Genomic DNA, 20,550 nt, shown 5'->3' on the forward strand with positions numbered 1-20,550 from the left:
ACGACACCATGTCCCCTCCTCCCCCTTCTCGGTACCAAGGATAGATGGCTCACTCCTTTACCCAGCTACTCCCAGTGCTCCTCCATACCTCAGGCCAATCGACTCTGAGGGCACATTCACAAGATGGACTTCAGGGTGACAAAATGAGAGGAGGAAAGGTACAGTGGAATCAATTTCTCCCTCTTTACTGCTATTCAAGACTTCTACCAGCTGGAGCAGGAAACAGATAAAGATATTGACCATGTGTAGAAAGTTTAACGAGTGAACTTCCTCCCAGTGCCTGTTTACAAGTAAAGACAAACACCAGAGGCAGCTAAAGGTGAAGTCATTTGGCCTCTCTGCTTCTTGGGTCTTTCTTTCATTTACTGCCCGTGCTTTGTGGCAGACCAGTGGTAACTACATCATTTCAGGCTTGTTGTGATGCCAAGCAACTGTGCTAAGGTTGTTTTACACTATTTTGTCTGAGGTCCTTTAATGTCACAGGGCTAAGTGAGTGTGTGGCTAAGACAAAGCTGTCCTTACAAGTCGATTAATAAATAAAAAGAGTGTGGATTAAATTTATTTTAACCCAATTTAGAATTTAAAGTTTGAACATTACCTTAGATGAACATTTAACCCTCTCAAGGCAGGCGTTGCAGATTTGCAACAGTTAAAAGCTAACAACCTGATTACCCCACATACATATTTTATGAGGTTTTTTTTACTCAGAAGTACCTCTGCAGGTATTATTTTGTGCATTAGCAACAAAAGCTTAATTTGAGCCTGAGAGGGTTAATATACAATTACTTTTCTTATGGTATCAAGCATATATTAACCAGACGTTCATTAAATGGCAGGCTATTGCTGTTTCATTCATATTGTCCCAATCTAGACTGCAGACTAGAGAATAGAGCACATAATACAGAAGCAAGGGCTCATATATCAACATTAGAATTATACTTTCTCTCGCTATAGTTTGTTTCAGTGCTGTTGGCGTACCATTACCCTGAGATAACCACACTTTAATAGTTAATGCAGCTGTGGGGCCCCCTCTGCATTACAAATGGACTCATCCGTCTCGCCTAGACCCCTGCGGGTGGCAGCACCCCAGTCCATCTTCAGCAACTCTAATCATTCATCAATAGGCAGCAATCTGACACCTGCTTACACAGGATACTGAACACTGTGATGTGGTCAGGGCCATAGACGGACATCCTGGTGTCAGTGAGGGGATCTGTCAACTGATATTACTCCAGACACCACTATGGGACTTCCCAGCTACAACAGCTGGATTGCAGGCTCCAAGCACAATCGGCTTACCTAGCCCGTCTTTTTTCTAACCTGTCTAGACACAGAGCAAGAACAAAGAAACTGATGTGTTATTTACCAAATGAATGCATCGTATAGTTAAAGGGGTATTTAAGACATCAAAGTCTATTCACAGGTTTGGGGTGACTATTACTGGGTATGTGAAAATGTTTGCCTTTTGTGGGCACTACAAAGGATCACAGTTCAGGCTGAAAGCTAAAGTTAGAGCGTACGGCGTTGGAAAGATGTGAGTTTACCAGACCTCTGTAGCCTTCTTCTTATTTATGCTTGAGGCTAGAAGCTTGAGGGTTGGTGAGCTGCCACCAACACAATGGAATTACTGACCGGTGTTAGTAACTGGTCTGCGGGGCTTGTGGGCGTCAAGTTAATGTCAAAAAATGCTACACTGACATTTATTCTTTTTTAGAGAGTTCAACTTTGTTAAAGGGGTGATATTTAAAGGAGGGCTTATTTTATACATAAAATTTGATTCATTTGTACAGTTTTATTCTGTGGTACTGGAAAAAAAATCATCTCTAATGCTTTCATTAGTGAATGATGGAAAGTGTAGTGAGTTTTTGGAGTTTATCTCACTTCACTGCTGCCTTCATTTTGAGTTTTGTTTTTTTGTTTCTTTTAAGTAATTGAAATGGGAAAAAAAACGTAATATCTGGGCTACCAGTCTTAATGTAATTATAGTGTGTAGACTGTGTAAAAAACAAGAAAAGTCTAAAAAATTCCTTTCCTCTAGATACATTGGTGATATTTTTAAAATGTCACTGTCTGGCCAGTGTTTGCACATACTAATTCTGTTTAATCTACTTGACAGAAAAATACCCACGTTCTAATTTACCTGCTGTGGGAATGTCAGTCAAAAAGCAATCAATAAGACAAATGTTAAAGTGACTCAGCTCTGCAGCTGAGCCTACCACCTGTTTTACAGAGGAGTTTGTAAACCTTTTATCCTCGACTGTAAAGCTTGGCGCTTATTTGTTGTTGCGATCATCACATCAGCACTCTGCCAAGAGAATCTGCTCTCTTTTCCCTGTGGAAATAAAAAAAACGGCGATAAAACTCGGCACAGATCGCTTCTATAAGTAACCAGCAAAGATGTAGCCAGAGCCAGATGCTTTCTCTGGGGACTGCAGCTACCATGCAGGGATGTGACAGGCCCGAAAATGGGCAGGCGGGCCCTTTTCCCTTTTGATCAATCAGGTAAGACAGAGAGGGGTAGCGTGAATTCTGAAAATCCAGATGCACCATCACCAAGGTGACTCTCATCTATTACTCCTTCCAACCTCTCTGAACATATGCTCATCTGTCAGAATGACAGACCTCCTTTGCCTTCTCTACTCTAGTTGAATTTAAACCTGATGAGGGTCAGCTGAATTAAGCAGTAACCTCATTCTGCTGCACCTAATCGTCATGTCTAGAGGGCAGGCTTTGAACCACAATCCAAACCGTGGATTCATTATTTCACAAAACTTGATGGAGAAATGGGAGCAACCTGCAAAACTGCTTTAATATTGCCAGCCCCTTCCGTTTTCAGCAAATGTCTGCAGCTGCTGATGTGGAGGACAATCTAGGGAACATATTGTCAGAATAAATTCCAGACAGATGCAGGTTTGCTGCAGCTTGTTAATTCCTTAGTGGCAACAAACCTGCTACCTATTAGATTCAGGAGAGGAATCGATGAAGTCAAGGCTAAAGTATTTTTCAGGGTAAGACTACCCCCTGCTGGACATGATAATTAAAGTGCTCGGCTACCGGGAGACTTGTCATGAAAAGCAGAGGAGTGTTTTATCACTGAGAAGTCTTGGAGTGTATTAACAACACAGCAACACTCTCCTTCGTGGTGAATAGTTGTGGGAAAAAAAAGGTGAAGGGGAGGAGGGGTTGGGCATTTTCTAATAAAAACTTTATCTTACACAGTGAGACGCATTTTAAATTTAAAAAAAAAGTTTTAATATTGAACATAAAAGTGCACATAATGTATAAGTATCACCACAAGATGGTGTCAGTTCTCAAGGATGTCACACGTTGTTGCCTCAGTTTGTAAACCAAAAAAATCTGCCCCCTGTTGGCGAAATATATTGGTGACTCATATTGCAGATGCTCAAAAATACTCATGTCTTTCATATGAGGGGACTCGATAACGAACTATGGAAGGGTGGTGCAGGTATAGTCTAGATTTAAAAGCACTCACCTTATTATTAAGTTTTAAAAAATCTCTCAGCACATAACTGCTGGTAGCTGTCAGGGGGCTGCTCTGAAGCTGACCCTGTCCTCTTGCCTCACTCTGGCTCCGGGAGATAAAAAAAAAATTGCCTTTAGGGTTGAATAAATTTTTAAGTTAAAATAATAAAACCCAGTTAATGCTTGCTTTGAGTGTTTTGTATGGTCCGCTTTAGGTATAGTATGTATTTATATGCTATGATTAGGTGGACTGGGTGTGAGTCAACCAACTTCAGGAACTTTATAAAGAAAAACCGGGCGGATTTGCAGGTTTTTTCCAAGCTGTTGATTCCCATGGAATGACAAATAAAAAATAAATATAACACATAAAAAAGTGACTTATAAACGTACCAAGGCTGCCAAAGGAAGTTTCAAATATGGCATTAAAAAATGTCAAACGTTTGAGTCACAGTATGACTGATCCGCCCGTGTCCATCTCAGGATGTGGAATTGAAACCATTTGAAAGCGAAAGTGGAGCGCTGAGTCAGTGACCGAATTAAGGAGGTGAAATAAGGTAGTGTAAGAACTCCTATTATGATTTCCATATAGGAGGATCACATTAACACAGAGCTGTGTTCACTAAACAAGCAGCACGCACTACTTCCGTCTGTTTGTGTGAGTCAGATACTACTCATGAGCGGACTGAGCGGCCCCCGACCCTCCGCCCACTAACCTCCATCCGCTCCCTCGTAGAAACACACCCACACACATATTCTCCGCCCACCTAGCCTTTTCCTTTTCCCCTCCCGGTGGATTTTCTCTCTCCTGCTCCTGTCCCTTTTTTTTGCCCCCTTCATCTCTTCTTTGGGGAATGAGAGGGAGGATGTGAGTGGCGTGTGTGTATGTGTGTTAGTCATGTTCAGGCTCATCCAGGGCCAACAGCAGCACAAGCGGGGGAAACCCAGGCACAGGCAGGAATAGGATGTTTTGTCCACATCTGTTAGTTGGTTTGGCTGGATCACTTGTGGTTTACAAAGCGCCTAAAAATGGATTGCTAGAATGAGCTAGAGAGCGCGCCGAAGGGGAAGACAGATGAGCTATAGGAGAAAAAGGGGGTGCGGGGGCAGGAGGACATGGGGTGGGGGCGGGGTGAGCATGCCAAAGTGGGCCAAGACCCCCAACCCCCACCCTCCAAGGGTCAATAGGATTCTGTCTACTCAAACTCTGCTGCAGAGTTCACAAGCAAGCAGACGTCTCTGAAGAGGGCGTCTGATGTGGAAGTGTTTGTCTCTTCCAAGATTCAATTAGTGCTGAAATTCAAGCTGGCTCCAAGTTTGTTTTGTGATCTCCTTCTAGTCATTCCGGCTTCTGGGGATCATCAGATACACTTATGCTCCACGTTTATGCGATGTGCTGACACTGAAATATGGTTTAAACCTGTTTAATTCCTAAAAAATACACAAGGAAACAAATTAGATTTGCTAAGATGATAGTTTTGTAGAAAGATGAATTCTTATTACAGCTTTGCCCTGACTATTTATTTATTCATCCAGGGAATCCCTGAATGCACGCAAATTAAAAAATAAAAAAAACCAAATAGATAGATAAAGTTGTATTAATGCCTGGAAATACTAGTTTTTAATGAATAAACACATTGGAGAAATTTTTGCATGTTTTTTTTTTTTCAGATGCACATCATAACGTATTTAATTAATAGAAAATGTTGTGCAAAGTCTTAAGTGCCCCTCATTTATTATATTTTTTGGGAAAATATTAAACACGTGCAGCACTTCATTTAAACATGCAAACGTAAATGGGAATACATCAGAATTTATTAGGCAAAAATGGAGTTTGTATGAGTGCGAGTGTCAATATTTGGTATGACCACTTTTATCATTCAATAGAGCCTGCCAAGCCTTTTTGTGATTTCTTTAAGTAGTCTTCAGCCATAGTTCTCCCAGCTTCCTGAAGGACATTCAAAGCTCTTCTTTGGATGTTGCCTGCCTTTTGTTGTGTTCTCTGTCAAGATGATCCCAGACTGCTTCAGTAATTCAGGCCTCTGGGGAGGTCAGTCCATGGTAAATGGCCTGTATTTATATAGCGCTTTACTAGTCCCTAAGGACCCCATAGCGCTTTACACATCCAGTCATCCACCCATTCACACACACATTCACACACTGGTGATGGCCCAGTGTGACCACCACCAGTAGGCAACGGGTGAAGTGTCTTGCCCAAGGACATAACGACCGAGACTGTCCAAGCCGGGGCTCAAACCGGCAACCTTCCAATTACGAGGCCAACTCTTGAGCCATGATCGCCACATAACTGATAGGGTTCAGCTGTGTGTTTTTCTAGCCAGGTATGCTTTTACTGCATTGACAGTGTGTTTGGGATCAATGTCATGCTGAAAAAGGAAGCTCTATTGGATGGTAAATGAAAGATATAATGACATTTTTCTACATTTATAATTCCACCAATTTTGACAAGATGTAAAACACCACAGGCTTAAGTGCAGCGCAAACCATGACAGAGCCTCTACCATGTTTTAAAGATCACTGTAAGCAGTCACTATTGTACATCTCTCCTCTCGTCCTCTCTAAATATTGATAATTATTTGAATCAGACTTTTCAAACTTAGGTTCATCGCGCCATGAGACCTGTTACTGCTAATTTTTAGGCTGCTTGATTCCCATTTCCCTTCCTTAAGAATAACCTCTTGACAGCCATTCTGCAGGATTTATTTTCTTATTTCTTCTGGAAATGACTTTTGGATACTGTTCATCTGCTATAGACAGTTTTGTAGACCTGGTACTTGTTTTGTCCTCTACTTGTGCAGTTTCCTTAATTTCTTTGAGGTTTATGTTGCGATACGTCAGGTGTTTATCTAGTAGCACCTTGTTGGTGTAAAAATGTTATTTCTGGTATTTTTAACATTTTAATTTTTGGCATTTGCAACAAGATGCTACAATAAAGTGTATGAAGATACAATTTAAAATTGGTTTATCCCTTGAGTTAGATGATGTTTTTATGCTTGAATGATTTATAGGTGAGGGTTAAGTGGCTTAACAAACAGATTTCCTATGGATGGATGGATGGATGGATGGATGGATGGATGGATAGATAGATAGATAGATAGATAGATAGATAGATAGATAGATAGATAGATAGATAGACAGATAGCGGTTTATGTTTATTAAGGGTTTATGTGTAAGAGGGTTTAAATTATCATGAGACGGGTCAGTAAAGGTGCACCAAAGACATAGAGGATACCTGGCAGGTTGATGCTATCACACCCAAAAGCCTTTTTAATTTTGTCTTTACAGGCAAAAGTAAAACCAAAGTTGCAAAGGCACACATGTTTTATTTTTGTTTTTTTTGTTTTGTTAGTCGTCGTCCCCCCCCCCCCCCCCCCCCGGTTTTAAAATCCAACTATTTTACATCTCAGCTAAATATAAAGATAAAGCAATCATTTGCTATTCACCATTACTAATCAGTCACAATATCCACTCCCTAAATTGGTCTCCAGGTGGTGCCAGTGGTGAGAGTGACAGCATTCTACACACACACACACACACACACACACACACACACACACACACACATGCAGAGAGAGAGAGAGAGAGAGAGAGAACCTATTTCCCTGTCTCCATCCACATACTGAAGGGTGGGTATGCCAGAGATTTGTGGGGGATGGGCCTGAAGTAGATACGAAGGAAGTGAATAGACTGAGAAATTGAGAGGGAAGGGGGTGGCATGCAAGGCAAGCACATGCTGAGCAGAACATTGGACTCATTGAGAAAAGCGCTCTCCATTCATGCTCTATCCAGTGCCCTATTCACCAAACTCCCACTCTCCTCGTCATATATGTACAGTATATTGACATGCATGTGCTCTCCGCTGATAACAAAGCCTTTGGAGTCTGAGTCATTTGATATGTGCGTTTGCTGTAAGTTATTTGAGATCTGCCATGACCTAACAAACAGAGAGGTAGAATACACACAGAAGGCGGCGAAAGGTCCCCTTACAAGCACTTTAAGGTCCCACTGCATTCTCAGAAATCTGTTTTCAATTGGATAGTAGCAGACCCATCAACTCCACATGAGTAGCTCATTTACAGGAGAACCCCCTGTGCGAAAGTGGGCTACTGTTGCCTACTACCTACTGGAAGCCTAGGTTGTTTTATCCGCATTCTCCACACCCATGCAATCAACATCAGATGTTTGTCCATTTCACGGGAGCAACATGAAAGGTCGACATATTTAACTATAAGAATAAAAGAGCCAGCAGTAGCAGTAAGGTAGTTTTATGGCTCTTGCATGCACTTGCTCATGGAACTCCTCTATGGTGGCATATTGTCAGGATGGGATAACGGAGAGGCCTTGAACTCAGATTAACGTTTGCTGAAATACAGCGACAGCTACTGCCTGTTCTCAACAGGTACAACGCAACGCTACAGTGATATCATAGGGAAAATGAGTGAATAACATGAAAGCAATATTTTGTGGGTTTTTTTTAATGTGGCTAATATTATTTTTTATCATTAAGATAAAGCCATCAGTAAATTATATTATATTATAATTTTTATGTATATTAAAAATAATATCCAAATGTTGGAATTTTCTTTTGAAAAAATAAAATACAAATAAACCCCAAATGCTTAATAAAATTAAAAGTCGTTTTTAGTGGGGTGTTTTTTGTCATGGTAAACGGCACAAAACACAGCCCTATATTAAATATGATACATCAAAGAGCATATTTAAATTTTAATTTATTAATCTCTTTATTTTAACATAAAATGTTGTCTCAACAGATAGAGGCATTTCTGAAACATAAGAAACTGTACCAGGATCACAGCATCACACCCATGTTTTACATTGTGATTTGCACAGAGGTTTATGCAGGTGAACTATTTACATGCATTACATTGATATTACAAACCTTAAAACACATAGAAGATCAGCGTAGTACTGTACCTAAGATCTAAAACCAGAAATGAATTATTTTATATTATATTCTGCAATACAGAGACAATTTTGTACAATTTTTTCCACTATATTATGATGATATTCATTTTGTTGTTAAACAAACGCATTACTGTTCATTTATTATTCATTTAGTAAATATTTAACTTTTCATTTTAATGCATTACTGGAGTCGTGTTTTACCTGAGCAAAGGATGTAAATCATTCCCGAGCTCAAAGGCAGCTTGTGTTTACATTGGAGAAGGTCATAGTTCATTCACAATTTTATTGTGGAGACTGTGGTATGTGTTGGTTAAGTTAATGTAGTATGAAACAATATAAATACAGTAAGTAGTCATTCTTTCCTTGGTTCCTAAAAGTATATCCCGCCACTTAAAAATATGTTTTTGTATTTTGTGATTGAACCTGGAGAATTAAAGGGATCCGTAAGTGGGTGGGGGGTTGGGCTGCTAGTAGTACTGTTGGTGGCCCACTTATATCTCCGCCCTCCAATGTTCCAGCTCCCATGAGGGCGGCTCTTTAAATTGCCCCAAAACTCCTCCTGGCTGGCGCCTTTTTCCTTTATCTGTAGGAGACAAGACGAGCACGTGCGCTATTTATAGGACGTCGTTGGAGTAAACTTCTCATCCTGCTGGTAATTTTTATTATTTTATTATTTAAATTTTTTTTTTTTTTTTTTTTTTTAAAGTATATATATTGACCCGCTCTCATTTTAATTCATAACTGTTTTTAAAGCGGCATGAGCTGGGATTTTAAAGGGGCGGGCTGTGTGTTGTCTGACGAATAAAAGCTGTAGCCTATAGATCAGAGCGAGGCTTTTTAACCCGGTACAACCAGCTAGGCTTAAAGGAAACATTTCGTCTTAAATATAGAGCAGCGGTTGCTACCGAGCGATAAAGGTGAGTGCACAAGAAAAGGACGTCGAAAGGCAAGCTAAAGTTTGCAAGCTACAACCGCCTAAATGCATTTTTACAGAGAGGGATCTCTGGCGAGAGGACGCTGCATGCTTTAGATGTGAAGCCGTCTTTTGTTGCTCCGGCCCGGGCTCTCGTTCCCGCAAATGAGCTCTGCTTGCATTTTCTATAGCACTCAGAGAAATGGGTGCCGCCATGCAGGCTAGGGCTTTACCCTGCAAATCCAGACGAGCACACACTAGCCATTGTGTGTATGTGCATGTGTGTCGGCGGCGGAGGAGGAGGAGGGGGGATATCTCTTCGTCGCCCCGGCGTGCAGACATGCTGCGAGTGTCATGCGCAGGCCCGATTGTTGGCTACAACAACTACAGCAAACGGGCCTCTAAACATGGTCGTGGAGGCAGGGGAGCGCCGGGTTCAGTAGTATCTTGCAGGTTTGCTCGGCCTCCGATCGCTTACTGAGTCCCGGCTGTACCCTGCAAGCCAGTTTGATCCAAATCCAGTGTTTGTGTGGCACCGTCGGCTGTGTAATGGAGCACGGTTGTGACAGAAATAGACCTGGAAATAAGCGCGGATTAATTGAGTTAAACGCGTTACCGGTGTGTGGGTAGGCCGCCCCCTTTTTTTTCTTTTTTGTTTGCTGTTGCGGTCACTGAGTTTAATAGCCCGTGTATTTTTCTGTGTGTGAACTCGACGCCTCCCCTTGCTGCAAGAGTGACCGGTGTGATTTATGTCTTTAGGTCTGAAAAGCTACGCAAACATGAGCGACAAGGGGACAGTCTCACCGAAAGAGAAGGAAGCCACAGAGAAGAGAGGGCGTGGAAGACCCCGTAAGCAGCCGCAGGTAAAAACCTCTGACGTAAGTAGTCCCATTCTGTTCTTCTATTTATTGGAGAAAGTGTGCTGTTGTATTTTTTTTATTATTGTTATTATTATTGCATCCCAGAAATTACAATAAGGATGTATTTAATATTATTAAAAAGATGGGAGCAGATTTTTTTTTTTTAAACCCTTTAACTCAGGTCTGCTGCAGCTGATGCTCAGGTAGATTTTATTGCAACTGAGCTTCTCATGCATATCCCTCAATGAAATTAAGACTCCTGAAATGGCTGCAGCATGCCCTTGTGACCATTTGCCCCTTCCTTATCACTGTAAGGGAAGAACAACAAACTTGCCAAATGTCTCACTGGTTTGTAAGCAACCTGTAACCTAAAGCCTTTAAACCAGATTTAACCCCCTACGACCCACCTCTGCTCCCCATGTAATGGATGACATGGCAGAGTCGAAGCGCACAGTGGCTCATATACCTGTCACTCAGCCTGCTGTGTTTTTACTATTCAATTGCTCTGTTGCTATGAGCTGCGGTTGTAAACACAGCAGAAATGCAACAGGAGGCGCGTCAGCCATGACGAAGCTTACAACCACACATGAATAAGATAACTCACCTCAACCTGAATGTACCTTGCTTTTTTGCTTATGACGGTAATCCCCTAAGTGCTTACTGTTGCATATTTCCCTTAATGACACATCTGTTATTTGTGAACTTGTATCTGCTGGACCATGGCAACCTTTTTAGCATTTAATGCACATAAGTTGCATTGTCTTTACCTCAGAGAGCTTTGTTTTGTTTTTTTGTATGTCTATATTTTGATTTGAAAACCTTGATCTTGTAATATAAGCCAGATTTTTAAGAGCTTATGTTCCTAAAATATTGTCCAGATGTTTTATACTACCCTAACTTTGTCTTGATTGTGATTGCCAGGAACCAAGTGGGTCCCCTACTCCAAAGAGGCCCAGAGGACGGCCGAAGGGCAGCAAAAACAAGACAACCGGCAAGGGCAAAGTAAGTCAATGCAGTCTGCAGACGTGTTTTCACATAGTGACAGATAGTGAGTTCAGCAGCAACGAGCGCACATCCTGATCCGGAATAGGTGCAATTCCAAGTTGGGCAGTCGGCGTTAGCGTGGCATTTGTTGTAAATTTGTTTCTTGCAAGTGCTTTGTCTTTTTCTCCAAACCCCGGATTCCTTTTGGTTGATGAACATTTTAACGGTAGCTAACCTCCTCCTTGTAAAAGGATGTCCTGCTGTTACTTGAGATATATTTGTTGGCTGTAATCTGGCTGCTTCCCCCTCGTGGTGTCAGAAATAGCTTGGCTAGGCTTCCCCATTGTAAAGACCTTGGTTTACTGCCTCACACTTTCTTTTTCTTTTTTTCTTGTTGGTGATGCTCACCCTCTACTTCCTGTCCTCCAGCTTCCTGCAGCTTGTCATGCAAAGTGTGGTGCAGGTGCAGAGGCCGCAAGACTGTTTCCAAGCTGACACTAAGCACCCCTCCGCCCCCACCCAACACACAGCCCTAGTTCTTCTCTGCCTGTCGTTACCATAGCAACAACTGATTTTTCTCCCCCGCCCCAACCCTCCGGTTCTCCCTGCGCTCGGTCTTCACTGCTATGTATGGGAAAGGCGGAGGGAGAGGAAGTTGCGCATACATGTTTTGATATAGGTTTAGCAGCGAGGGCCGAGCTGCAGAGGGTTTGTGTCTCCGCTCAGTTTCACCAGCTGTCTCTGAGCCTCAGACCAGGTGGCCAGCGAACTGGAGTGCCCTGTGTGCAGTTCCTGTCGGCCTTCCAGATAATAGCCAATGAACCCAATGCCCCCTTTCCATCTGTCTCATTTTAGAGGCCTCACCGCCATCTACAGGCAGCTAGATGCAGAGCTCTAGGAAATATTGTTTACACCATTGCTTTTTGAGCCCCCCCCCCCCCCCCCCCCACCTCAGAAGTTTTAGCAGATCAGCAGGTCAGAGGATCACAACAAAATGTTAGAGCCCACTTGGAGCTCTCTTGACCTTGTTCCGTTTTCTCTCACAGAAGGCAACGGCAGCCCCATCTGCAGGGGGAAAACGCAGGGGAAGACCTAAGAAGGAGGTAAGATCCCATGGACAAACAAGTGTTCACATCAGTTAAGCTGTTCCTCTCCCAATTGAATTATGCTCGGTATGACTGCCTGCAGGGTGAAATTGCATTTTCCTAATTCCCTTGCCTGCCTTGTTCCTTGGTCTTTTTTTTTTTTTTTACTCATTGGCTATTTTGAGGTCTTGTGTTCATTCAGAGTTGCATGGTCAGCCACTCTTTATTGAGTAGTTTTAAAATGGCAAATGTCTTTAAAGATTTTCTGTTTTGTGTTTGTTTGTTTTTTTTAACCAGATGTTGACAGCAGGATATTTACTTTTAGGAGCTTCAAAATGAGTCGCCCAACTACATACAGCCGGTCAAAGCAGCATGTTTTAATCTAGGAGAAACTGCGGTCTTGTAGTAACATTGTGTCATGTGCATGAGTGGTTAGGGCGTACTCGTCTGGATTGCATTAGTCACAGAAAGGAATGACCCACAGTTACCCTCCTAACTAGGCTCCTCATTTTTATGAATGGACATCTTGGGCAGCAGTAAGTGTGAGCAGGAAAGGCAAGAGGGCAAAAAGCAGGATGCCTCATTGTGACTCACTGCTGTGTGTATGAATCATTTTTCACTACAGATGGCTCACTCTTCCCTTGGGTGTTCTTCATGCCACAGTGGTTTATCAGAGATTTATAATAACATTTAGTCTCTTTCTTGTTGGTACTTGGGGGTTATTAAAGTAAAAACAGTCGCGTTGAGGCATGAATCACAGGCAGCTATTGTCGTTGAACACTGATGGTGCTTTAGGCATTTTCCTTGTGGGTGTGGTCAAGGCATAACTTAACAGCCCCCCTTCCTTTTGTTTTGTTTTTTTCTCCCCTGCAGGAAAAGGAAGAAAAAGCATCCCAGGAATCATCTGAGGAGGAAGAGGAAGAGGACCAGTAATTCACAACGCATGCTACCTCACTCAACATACTGACTTACTGTTAACCAGAACTGGGCTGTATCTCCAATGCCAGTGCCACCACATGACCACTGTTCACGACAAAGCCCCCTTTTGCCAAAGGAGGGTTAACACAGTACATATATCATGCAACAGCACTGGATAGAACGATGGACTTGCTCAAGCATAGATCTAAGAATTACATGAAAGGTAACAGCCCGTTTCTCTACATGTCATGTTATTACAAGTCTTTTATACTGGACAAAAAGGTGTTCTCCAAGGAGCCTGGACATTTCCTCTTTTTTTTTTTTTTCCTCCCCCCTAAAGATGGTTTGTAGGATGTTTTCTCTGCTTAATGTTACTTATTTGTTGTACCCGCATCTGAGATGGTAGGGCATATAGATTTTTCTCCGTGTTTTGTACTGGACAAAGGTGAATTTTACCTATACTTGCTTCTTTTTTTTTTTTTTTTTCCTCAAAGTTTTTCTTTTTTGGTTTTGAGTGTTTGTGTGAAGTGGTTAACCTATCCTTTGCATTGTATTCTAGATGGAGTTGAGCTTCAGCATTTAGGATGAGAATAGGTAACTGATGGTAGAAGTATCTTTTCCTAATCTGCATAACTGACTTCACCCACCCGATTAGAGGAGAACCATCTTTAGCCCTCTTCCTGTAGGACAGTTTAGATTTTAGTGATGCTTCTCAGACTTTCTTCTCAGTTCTCTGCATATAGTGGAGAGATGTAAAAGTGTATCATTAGACTCGATCTGACTTACTGTTTTGTTTTGTTTTTGTTCCTTCGGGTTACATACATTTTAAAACACGTGTGCTGCTTCTCATGTTATAATAAAACTCTTTCGTATGTGTGTTTTTTAAGGTTGGCAGAGTTCTAGGCTTAAAGTCATCAGTGTCGTTTCTTCAGGGAGCTTTTACAAATGCTGTTACATTTGGCGTCTTTGTCCTCACATGGTCCTCAGTTTTCCAAGCCCTCACTCTCAATCACTTATAAGGCAAATTGCAATTGATCGGACAAGGAGTTTGATTGTAACACAGGATAGTTGGTGGCACTACTATCCAACAGGGCTGTACTATTTTATTTTTTTCCCCTCATTCCATCTAGATCTCACTGCTTTGCCTAGCTTGGTCCTCCTGTCATCACTTAGTATGGTAATAATAAAAAGAAACTTTTTCCTTAGTCTTTTGAAGATGTGTGTTGTATGCCGTCTGCTATGGTTAAAGAAAACTTTTGTGTATTTCTAAGTGTCAGGGAACCCACAGTCACAGTCCACTTAACTGGGTTTTTCCACACACCTAAGCTGCTACAACCTCAGTTACGAAACCCGGAAAACTGCAAACAGGCAAGACAATGCCTGGAATTTCATACCTCACTCAAACGGCTTATTTTACCATTTATTGCAACTGGTTTTCTTTTTTTTCTTTTTTTTTTGAAAATGTAACCTCTGGCATGAGTTGACAATGTTTGTATTTTTTTTTTTTCCTCTCCTGACTGTAATGAGAAATCCAAGAGGTCGAGCATGTGATTGTGTGACGACACCAACACTTCTTGGCTCATTCATAACCGGAGCTTGCAGACAGGTTTTTGTTTTTGTAAATGTGTGAAGCAAGTCAGGGAGACCTGTCAGCTTGACGACTGTGTTCGCTGACTGTGGTAGATTAGCAAGTGTGTTTTTATCCTTTTAAGAAAAAAATCTTCTGGTGCACTGAAATGTTAGTTCAGATTTTCATGGACAAATGTTTGTGATGGACTGGGCGCTTTTTCCATGTTCCGTTGGCCACCGTGTGTCTACCACTGCCACACGTAGCCATCCTCACCATACTCGTACAACGGTCATTTCATGTCCTCTATCAACTTCCTAGTCTTGATATCATGTCATTTTACATAGTAACGTCAGTCATCCGTTGGATGGGATCATTCTTTTTAATGTACACGTATATAAATGTACAATGTCTATATTTCTATGGTGCCCTACAACAATTTGTATCAGAAAATGGTCAATAAAGAGAATTTTCTTTGTCACTTGTTCATATTATTGCACTCTGCTGTGCAGCTCATGCAGGCTACAATGATGCATTGCAACTATCTACAAAAGTAAATAATTATATTTCCAGCGTTTCAACTACCTTACCAAGTCTCTTGAACCAATGGATGTACAGTCTAAAAGGAGAAAGATTGTTACAATGTTCCCAAAATTACATTTGCATCAGTCCATGTCATCAAACATCACCTGAATGCACAGCCTTTCATGCAAAGTTTACCAGAGGGGTGTACTACATGTGAGAAATAAGCAGTCGCACTGAGTGTACCACTGCTTGATAATGTCTAGAGCTGCTGGGCTCATAGGGATCAATCACATAATGAAACGCCTCTTATGTGAGCACTCACAGAAGCTGAAGCAGAAAACCTGCCTGAACAGTTGAAAAACACCATTACCCATTTTATCTGACAGGGGTTTTAGGTTTTGTCAAGAAAGCCTTGCAATGTTGAACTTCATAGTTGAACCCCTCTGGTGTGTCACCTGTGCAAATCTAAGTCAACAGTGGATACAATTTTAAAGATGAATGGCTCATTTCATAAAATTCTTCACAAAAGCTGAAAAACTCTAGACAATGCATAGAATAGAAACACAATTAGGCTGATACGTAAGCACCTCTGGGTATAATAACTAGTTGGCCATCCCAGAATGCAGAGCTGGGTTCTCAAAGTTTAGGGAGCCAGTGTAAGTGGACTACCCAGGAAAAATCCACACTTTAAAGTGCCTGTTCAGCAAATAGTGGTTCATGTTGGCATTTGCTTTTGTGTGTGTGTGTGCTTTGCTGGGCTTTAACAATTACTGAGGTGGATGTTACATTTCCTTACACTATCTGTATTTGTCAGAGTTAAGACTCATTCATCTATGATAACTACAGCTAAATGTGTTGCAATTTAATAGAAATGCTCCCACATCTTTTTGTGCACCGCTATGACAGACCACCAAATGGTAAGCCAAACTTTGAGAACCACAGCTGTAGAGGGTCAGGGTGGGGCTGGAGCCCAACCCACGGAGAGGTAGGGCACTCCCCGGACAGGTGGAAGCAAGGACTAGCGCTGAGACAACCAGCAACAGTCACACCCAGAGCCAGCCCTGGAGTGTGGATTTTCTTCTGACACTGTGGATAAAGCACAGTGGGAAAACAAATGCCACACAGAAAGGTTTAAACCCAGAACTTTCTTGCTTGTTATGCACCACCATGCCGCCCACACTTTTAGATGTCATAACTGATAACATGACATGTTTGAGCATTACATGCTCAGTACAATACATTAGCTGTTGGACTGAGTAATGTTTCCCCCATCTGAGGGCAGTTAAACAGTTCAATTGTTCTTAGTTTACATTCACAAATGCAAGGCAAAAAAGGAACCGGGGAGGTTATGACTCGTAAAGAAAAAAAAGAGCAAGACTTCCTGAGTGCTTAAAACAGTCAGACTTATGGCATTCATCTGAACAGATTCTTCAGCTGGAGGCAAATTTGTTGGTGCCATGCCTTGTAGACAGGACATATTTTGAGAGCTAGTCAGAGCTCATTTTAGGGATGAGAGTTTGGTGTTATTTACTTCCACTATCTGGCTTTTCATGCCATTGATAAGAGTCACAGGATTTGGCTAAACCACAAAAAGACGTGAATCTCCAGGCATGAGTTAGATTCTTTAAGCAAAGTAAAACTAAAGCGAGCTGTTCAATCATTTCACTGAAAATGAAACTGAAATCAAATTTAGCAGCTTGATCTTAGCTGCTAATTTTATTTTTCAGCAATGAGGCTTTCATGTTTAAAAGTCTTTCTGAGAGTTTTGCAACAATGTAACTGTTGAACGCTACACTAGTCATTTTATCAGAGGATGATTTGTTTTTCTAATGCACTGCACACAACTCGTTTAAAATCCCCAGCACAGGCAATGATCACAATTCCTCTCGCAGCAGGACTGCTGATTTTTAAAGGGTACAGCACATTCGTGCCACGAAGAGCACAGCTAGTACAAATGCTCACTGCAACCCACAGGAACATAACAGCTTGCCACACGTCGCCCACAACAACATAGCAAATGTAAACAACAGATTAAAAATCTACAGGTACCTGTACCTTTGAAACTTTGAGTCACGTCACTGAATTTTTCAATAAAAACAGGTTTAAATAAATAATTTCAAATAAATAATCTTAAGGTACTGAGACTGTTAGGCACACAGGATCGGCATCAGAAGTTCAACGTCAAAGTGTACATAAAAGAGAACACAGGAAAAATGCTCATCGTCACCGATGTGCTCAGAGACGACAGTAAAAGGAAGCAAATAAAAGCTAAGAAGTATTGTACACGATTGTTTGTACATCACGATAAAAATTACTGATCTCTGTGGTTGCAGGTTTGTCGTCACACCCCGCAGTGCTCAATGTCAGGGTTTACCAACATCATGCATTGACGTCTTTGGTCAGAAGAGGGTGTTGCTGTTGATAACTTGACGCCCAACTTTGTACAATCTAAAGGAAAAAAAAGAAAAGAAAAGCATACAGCTTAATAAAGTTATTTGAAAGAGCAAAAACATTTACTCAAGTGTGAAATCTCTTCTCATGAGAGGACCTGAAAACCTGCTTTGAACTAAACAAAACTTTCGCACTCAAACCAAATTATACCAAGCTATGATGATTTGACAGTGGTCTCAGTTTCATATAACGAGATTATAAAATTCCTGTATGTCAAACTTCCACAGCAGAGGTAAACCAAGCTCGATTCGTGCAGTAAAAGCCCGATGTCTTTCCGAAGCCGCACAACCGTGGAATATCTTCCATAACAGGACTTTCAGGGTTAACTGAAATTTAATTTGCTCTCCCTGTATTGGATTAAAGACAACAAGGACACATTTATCACTAAAACGCAGGCAGACAAAACCTGAACTTTTTCCATGGCTTTTTTTTTTTTGTAATTTGGGCAAACTGACCCATTAAGGGCTTTTTCAAGCACTGCTCACATTTGTCCCTTTCCCATCTATACAACCCCACCTTGACTTGACAAATAAGAAGTAAAACATTTTGACAAACTTTTTGGACAAAGTGAACATCGCCATCTAGTGAGCCTCAGGATTCAGTGCACGACTCGGCTCAAAATAAAGTGCTTTTTACTGGCAGACTGAGAAAAATGAGAAGGATTGTCATTTTGTTTTCTGAAAAATAAGATGATGTTAAAATTCTGTGTTGGGAAAAGACATGCATACTTGTCAGGGGGAAAAAAAAGACTATAAAAGGATTTTTCAGATCAGGTAGATTGTTTAATTTATATGGAGAAGATTTCAGGTCAGATATTAATAACTATGAGTCATTTGATGACCATATTCCCATAAAATTACAACTGGCTAAACTCGTTCTACTACTAATACTATAATTTCTACTCTACTTCTATCTATAACTGAATGCAATAGAGGAACTGACCAATCAGTAGAGGAACTGGTGCACGCTAAAGAAAATTTCGCAACCAATATAATTAGACAGTATACCAAACAGTATTAAGAGAATGTTTTCACTCTGCCTTTCTTAGAAAACGTGGTTGTGCAACTTTTAAACATGCCTGGCACAAGAATCCATGTCTTCCAATGGGAGCAATACTGAAAGAGTCGCATAAAAACGGCAAGCTTTACCACTTGCACTTCCAAGTAAAGAATCCAAAACTGTAAAAACTGATGTGCCTTACCCTTGTGTCCTCTTCTTTCCACAACATTTCTTGTTCGGCTTCATTAATCTCCTCTGAAGGATCGTACGTGTACACTGGTAATAGCTGATGACGCAGTCTGTCAACTCTGAGGGACCAAGAAAATAAACACATTATTGATTCAGTGAAGGTATAAAAGTAAAACAAGCAAAAACAAGAAAAAAAACTGTTCAATGATGTTGTTGGATACATTTTAATCCTACCTCCTTTTCCTACGAATATACATTATCTGAAATGGACAAAATGAAAGATGTTACATCCGTTGTATGTATGCTTGGATCTCAATTCACACTTGACTTTTAAGTTAATAAGATGTAGGACTGCTTCATAACACAATGGCTCAACTTGACATAGATCATCCTATGCCATGTGTTCAAACCACTTACCACAGCTGCAATTATCCCAGCAAAGGTTATGAGGAAAAATGGCACCAGCACATAGCTGACAGCCACATTCCCATCTATGGTGGCAGGGGACTGAGTAGTACTGTTCATTGTAAATGTTAAGCGATAAGGGGACACAGGGGGCTGCTTGTGCAAGGCCTTTACGAGCAGCAGACACCCTCCCTGTTGCAGTCACTGTGCAGCGGATCACTCCTCAAGCTGCCCCCTTGTTGTTTCTGCCTCATCCTCGTCGCTCATGTGACTTCCACATGGTATCACTGACCTCCCTAATCAGCTACAAATCTGAGGACACGGGGAAAGGAAAGAATTTGCACGGTTAGCCAAAGAAACTGTGAGTTCATACAATGGCAGATGAGTTACTTGGTTGGAAAAACAAAAAAAACATGCAGTAAACTCGTTGTGGTAAATGAAATAGACGTTTCAAACACTCAGTGGGACAATTACACACAACATAAACACTGAATGTCTTGTTAGCAAGCCACTATTCCCCTGCTCAGTATTCTGTGCGTTTGCCAAAGTGCCAATTAACTAAGGCAGGCAGTGTTCCCTGTTCTAGTAAATCAGGCTAAAATATAATTTAACACTCGTTTAATTAACTTCCTCACTTCTATGGAGCCGTTAGAGACCCAGCCGAAGGTACCTACCGTTAGCTGCACCGTTACACGATAGGTTGTACAGCGATACAAACGAGACTAGGCTGATTTCTTACACGCCAAAGCGATCTTTTTAAAATTCTGACATAATCGAATAAACCGTACTCACTGTGTATTGTGCATAGCCTCTCTTTTCAGTTAATGCTGTGTTGTGCTTCGCAGAAGCTTCACTTCCGCTAGCAGCAGCAGATCCAGGCAGGCAGAATCCTTCACAATAAAAGCGTATTGATGACGTCAGAAATCACGTCTCAAAAATGTTCCTCATTATCAGCTTTTTTAAAATCCGTTTTTTGTTTTTTAAAATTTATTTTGTTTTTGTTTTTTCTTCTTGGTAGAGTGTCAGCTAGTTGCTGGAAACATTTCTCATAGAGTTTGGTTCACATGGATGATATGAATCTCTGGTTCAACCACATCCCAAAGGTGCTCTATTGGATTGAGATCTGATGACTGTGGAGGCCATTTGAGTGCACTGAACTCACTGCCATGTTCAAGAAACCAGTTTAAGATAAAATTAGCCTTGTGCCATCATGTGTTTTCCTGCTGG

At 41.3% G+C, this 20,550-nt stretch overlaps 2 protein-coding genes across 9 annotated transcripts; one reads left to right on the plus strand and one right to left on the minus strand.

The window, feature by feature from the left end:
• The first annotated feature begins 8,933 nt into the window (after positions 1–8,933).
• On the plus strand, positions 8,934–14,313 carry hmga1a (high mobility group AT-hook 1a). Of its 7 annotated transcripts, none has more exons than XM_085146145.1 (5): positions 8,934–9,079; positions 10,100–10,203; positions 11,122–11,202; positions 12,231–12,287; positions 13,143–14,313. In XM_085146145.1, the coding sequence occupies exons 2-5, from the start codon at positions 10,120–10,122 to the stop codon at positions 13,200–13,202; spliced, it is 282 nt and encodes a 93-aa protein (XP_085002271.1). In that variant the 5' UTR covers positions 8,934–9,079; positions 10,100–10,119; the 3' UTR covers positions 13,203–14,313. The 7 variants fall into 7 exon arrangements, with proteins under 7 accessions (XP_085002271.1, XP_085002274.1, XP_085002268.1 ...); XM_085146142.1 differs by having other exon boundaries at positions 8,935–9,079; positions 10,100–10,218; XM_085146146.1 differs by lacking the exon at positions 8,934–9,079 and adding an exon at positions 9,132–9,344.
• Positions 13,493–20,249, minus strand: smim29 (small integral membrane protein 29). 2 transcript variants are annotated; one of them, XM_085146140.1, is made up of 5 exons: positions 20,116–20,249; positions 19,336–19,635; positions 19,153–19,178; positions 18,932–19,037; positions 13,493–17,727 (listed from the first exon to the last, which is right to left on the minus strand). In XM_085146140.1, exons 2-5 carry the CDS (start codon positions 19,441–19,443, stop codon positions 17,659–17,661), a joined length of 309 nt encoding a protein of 102 aa, XP_085002266.1. In that variant the 5' UTR covers positions 19,444–19,635; positions 20,116–20,249; the 3' UTR covers positions 13,493–17,658. The 2 variants fall into 2 exon arrangements, with proteins under 2 accessions (XP_085002266.1, XP_085002267.1); XM_085146141.1 differs by lacking the exon at positions 20,116–20,249 and adding an exon at positions 19,998–20,106.
• Positions 20,250–20,550: the final 301 nt, after the last annotated feature.

Source organism: Neolamprologus multifasciatus, chromosome 20 (genome assembly GCF_963576455.1).
Source record: "Neolamprologus multifasciatus chromosome 20, fNeoMul1.2, whole genome shotgun sequence".
NCBI lineage: Eukaryota > Metazoa > Chordata > Actinopteri > Cichliformes > Cichlidae > Neolamprologus > Neolamprologus multifasciatus.

Bases quoted from the DNA above. Each gene is read 5' to 3' on its own strand.
- hmga1a (XM_085146142.1), top strand. From the start codon at position 10,120: ATGAGCGACAAGGGGACAGTCTCACCGAAAGAGAAGGAAGCCACAGAG. The intron at 10,219-11,121 runs GTAAGTAGTCCC...TGTGATTGCCAG, and splicing joins CGCAGGTAAAAACCTCTGAC to GAACCAAGTGGGTCCCCTAC. The intron at 12,288-13,142 runs GTAAGATCCCAT...TCTCCCCTGCAG, and splicing joins GGGGAAGACCTAAGAAGGAG to GAAAAGGAAGAAAAAGCATC.
- smim29 (XM_085146140.1), bottom strand. From the start codon at position 19,443: ATGAACAGTACTACTCAGTCCCCTGCCACCATAGATGGGAATGTGGCT. The intron at 19,179-19,335 runs GTAAGTGGTTTG...TGTCCATTTCAG, and splicing joins CTGGGATAATTGCAGCTGTG to ATAATGTATATTCGTAGGAA. The intron at 19,038-19,152 runs GTAGGATTAAAA...TTGGTCCCTCAG, and splicing joins TATATTCGTAGGAAAAGGAG to AGTTGACAGACTGCGTCATC.